This window comes from Sinocyclocheilus grahami, unplaced genomic scaffold (assembly GCF_001515645.1).
Source record: "Sinocyclocheilus grahami isolate Dianchi unplaced genomic scaffold, SAMN03320097.WGS_v1.1 scaffold156.1, whole genome shotgun sequence".
NCBI classification, from domain to species: domain Eukaryota; kingdom Metazoa; phylum Chordata; class Actinopteri; order Cypriniformes; family Cyprinidae; genus Sinocyclocheilus; species Sinocyclocheilus grahami.
The window spans coordinates 1,018,362-1,022,805 of NW_015505335.1; the positions used below are offsets into that span (position 1 = coordinate 1,018,362).

Sequence of the window (4,444 nt, forward strand, 5' to 3'; positions counted from 1 at the left end):
TCTCTACAAGAGATGAAGACACACACAATTATCTCAATGATTACAAATGGGATTAAAATAACTCAACTACAAGGTAATATTAACACACAAACAATCCATATAACAGAGGGAATTAAAGCAAACTATTTATTTTTATGAATAATAAACGTCTTCAAAACTTCACCACAAGGCCCATTTACAGCATGCATCTGAAAATTAATCGAAAAAAGTTATATACTATAAAGTATGACAACAAATTCAAGTTTCAATATAAGATAATAAAGCCAAGCACACATTAAGTACTTAGCAGATAAATGCTTAACGTAATATATACGATAAATATCAAACATATGATAGCAAAAACATTACAGAATACTCACCGTGCTCTCTCGTTGTCAATAACTCCGCCCCTCACTTCCGGTTCTGTGGCTGCGGTTCTGAAACTGCTGGTGCTGCGGGTCTGCAGCTGGATATATCTCAAATGCTTTGAAACATGCAGGGTTACTCTATGTGTTGACGTCATTTTAACTGAAACAGGAAGACAGGGCGGGACATATCAAGAAGCCCCGCCCCTTTTTAAAATAGCCAATAGCGTTCATTTATATCACAGCTTGGGCTAGAGCCGTTCAGAGCCGTTGAGCTCCGTAAAGCCGCATTTGGCAGGGTATGCCAGCCACAATCTCATCCATATTGCTATAAAATATAGCATTCTGTGTAGAATTCAAATAGCTCCGATACATTTTGTGGCCTGTGCCGACTCGTGCATGTGATCAGCTCCGTGCTACCGTGGCTCTGGACCAGAGCAGAGTGTGTGTGGTGTGGTGGTTAGCGTGACACAGCGCGAAACCAGACTACTTTTTTTCCTCAATGGAAAGCATATTTACACTGTTTGAATCGTTCCCTGTCCCCTATATAGTGCACTACGTGCCATTCACTGTACAGAAAATACTAATTCTGTAGACAAGTGACCGATTTCAGCCGCGGCTTCAGCGTCTATTTTATAGTGTAGGGGGCGGGCGCTTCGGATTCTAGAGAGCATTTGATTGGACAAAGTTTGATGAGAAGCTGAAGTACGATTTGACGTCAAAAAAAATAGTTGAGCCATTTTGGCGGAAGTGACGAACTGCAAGCTTTGAAAGCTTATATCTTCTAAAAGCATTTTACTCTGTAACATGTCAGCTCAGAAAGTGAAGAACTGTTAATCTTAAAATAAAAATGTAAAATCTTTTCATTTTGAATGTACAGCTCAATTGGGATCAAGTCTTATTTCGCGATATTTAAAGGGATAGTTCACCTAAAAATGAAAATTCTGTCGTTAATTACTCACCCTCATGTCATTCCAAACCTGTAAGACCTTTGTTCACCTTCGAAGCACAAATTAAGACATTTTTGATGAAATCCGAGAGCTTTCTGACCCTGCAGAGACAGCAACGGAACTACCACATTCAACGCCCAGAAAGATAGTAACGACATCGTAAAAATAGTCCATGTGACACGAGTGGTTCAACCGTAATTTTATGAAGATGTTCTTTTTTTTTTTGTGCGCAAAGAAAACTAAATAAATAAAGACTTTATTCAACAATTTCTTCTCTTCCGTATGTCTTCCGCTTTCACGAGATTACTACAGTGCTTGCGTGTGGTGCTGCTGACGCAGGAGCCGGCATTCTGACGTAAAACACGCATGCGCTGCACCTTGTTTACGAGCAGAGGAAGACGCATGCTGTACATAAAACAGCCTTCGTAAGCATGTCTGAACATTTCAACAGAGTGGATGACTTGCAATTTTTTGCCCAGTGTAACGAGAGGGGTGGGGCCGAGAGCCGTGGGAACAGAGCGAGGCCGGTGGAGTAATTGCGAATGCGCGACACCTGCGCCACTCACCGGTCTCGAGTCTCACGGAGGAGCTCCGGAAAGGATACAAAGGAGGAGTGACGACAGGGAAAGAGGAGAGAGGACCAGGCCTGGAGTTTATTTTGGGGTTTTGGTTTCGTTTGTGCGCGGCAGTCGTCCGCGAGGGGCTGTCGCGCATTCGCAATTACTCCACCGGCCTCGCTCTGTTCCCACGGCTCTCGGCCCCGCCCCTCTCGTTACACCCAGCCTTACTTATTCCAACTCTTTATCGAATATGCAGACGATGAACTAAGAGAGATGAACGTTCTACATCAGAACACCGGCTCCTGCGTCAGCAGCTTCACACATATGTGTCGTGGTACTGTCGTGAACGCGCGTCAAAGACTGACACGGAAGAGAAGAAATCGTTGAATAAAGTCGTTATTTGTGTTTTCTTTGCACACAAAAAGTATTCTCGTAACTTCATTAAATTACGGTTGAGCCACTGATTTCACATGGACTATTTTTACGATGTCCTTACTACCTTTCTGGACCTTGATCGTGGTGGTTCCGTTGCTGTCTGTGCCGGGTCAGAAAGCTCTCGGATTTTATCAAAAATATCTTAAATTGTGTTCCGAAGGTGAACAAAGGTCTTACGGGTTTAAAATGACACGAAGGTGAGTAATTCATGACAGAATTTTCATTTTGGAGTGAACTATCCCTTTAAGTTTGCATGGAATAGTGTTTTCTCTTTCCCATTTTGTTCTTTCTGCTTTACTTTTTTAAATTTATTAATATATTGTTTATTTTTTTATTGAATTAATGATAATGAATTCAATCACAGAAATTGCACATTGGATCTCCATGTACATTTATTAAATATTTAGCCTTTCCTTTCCTAATTTACAGCCATTCTGCACATTTCTGTGAAGCCATGAATGTGAAAAGAATAACTGGTCTATCTTTCGCATGAAACTTATTTTCACATTCCACAGTACTTTAGACATTTACACTTTTTTGTGTTATGCATTGTTTCAGAATGTGCTACACTGCCTCGAACAAATGCTGAGTCCCTTTGATCTCATTCTGTCTTTGGCTCTTCCACTCTCTCAGGTTTACATTCCCTGCAGAACTGCTATTGTTCTGGTCAACGAGGAAATCGATTACTGCTACTGAAACACAATCAGCGATTCACCGCGAGATGGAAACCCAGCACACTTCTGTGACTCAACCGACCTCCGTTCACAGCGTGTTTGCCATCATCCTTTAGAAAGCCCACGTTTTCCCGAGAATTGAGTACAAGATGTTATGAATACCTTCTACCCCATTTTTGTCATTTTTTTCTGTCATTGATCACACATCATTGATTATCAAGAATTAGTTTCTCAATATCCCGACTTGTGGTTAGATCATTGCCAGATTTTTTACCTGATCAAGAATACTTGTTAATTACTACTGAAATTGCTATTTAACAGTGAATAATTAATGTTGAGGTTAAATAATCACTTTGACTGTGGTCAGTATTATAAGCAATATTAGTCAGCACTGTATTTATAATACTGTAATTGTGAAAAGTAAATATAATTACATAAGTTTGATCTTTCTGCTATTTTAATTTGACACAAGCTTTTTTTGACATTCTGTGTCAGTGATTTAACTTCTGTATATTTATGTGCACCATGTATTCATTTGTCCAAGTAAAAAAAAAAAAGATGTTACATACTTTATTTTCCTGACAGGCTGGTTTTCAGTGCCTTTCAAACTGTTCAATCATAACCAGGTTTTGATGAATATTAATTTGACTAAATAAGAAATTATTTTGATTAATTTATCATATTAAAGCTGAGATAATATAACTTGTGCTAATAGGCTACTAAATATTAATACATTTTCAGTTAAAGACAGTCGTGCTATTTCACTGTCCAGCATTTTACTTTTTAAGCATCTTTTATAATATACAACAACAACAGCTTATCCCTGAGAGCCAAAAGTCTGTGTGTGAAAATATATATCCAAATTATTATAATCCTGAAACTGCTCTCCTCAAGACATCATTGGACACATCTGTTGCTCATTTTCTCCGGTCTTCTTGTTTTGTGGTTCGAAGAAATCTAAATTTGCCCTCAATGGATTTGATGCTCACATAGATATACAGTATTTGGTAGCATAATCTGTCGAGAAACGGCTTTCCAGAAACCATCTTGAATGAAGATTCATCCTCACTGCTTCATTTGGTTATTATGAAAATATTAAACGCATTTAATATCGCATAAAAATAATGCATTAAAACAGTCCGATTCATAAGTTTGGAAGGTCCTTGTGATGGTCAACAAATATTTGTGTGCAAAGTTTGTGTGTGGAAGCCATAATAAAATGAAATAAACTACTTCTGAAAGAAAGACTTTGCTTGTTCTTTGCTCTTCTAGAACTAAACAAGAGTTTTTTTAAGTCAAATCGCATCCTATTCTCAATGTCTTTAGCATTTTAAGTTGCTGTTACCATGAAAAAAACCTTAAAAATGACCACCCATATGTCATAATCGAGTAAATCTCACTTTACGATACACTAGTCAAATATATTTTCATATTGTACCATTACTGGTGATTCAGTTATAGCTATTTCGTTCTTGCTTTGA

The 4,444-nt window shown here is 38.4% G+C and overlaps 1 protein-coding gene across 1 annotated transcript in view; it reads left to right on the forward strand.

The window, feature by feature from the left end:
- The window catches only part of LOC107592668 (1,4-alpha-glucan-branching enzyme-like), a 194,866-nt gene extending 190,658 nt beyond the window's left edge, over positions 1-4,208 (forward strand). The window contains exon 16 of the mRNA XM_016282208.1: positions 2,923-4,208. Coding sequence (XP_016137694.1) covers positions 2,923-2,985 — 63 coding nt within the window. The 3' untranslated portion in view covers positions 2,986-4,208. The remainder of the gene's footprint in view (positions 1-2,922) is intronic.
- Positions 4,209-4,444: the final 236 nt, after the last annotated feature.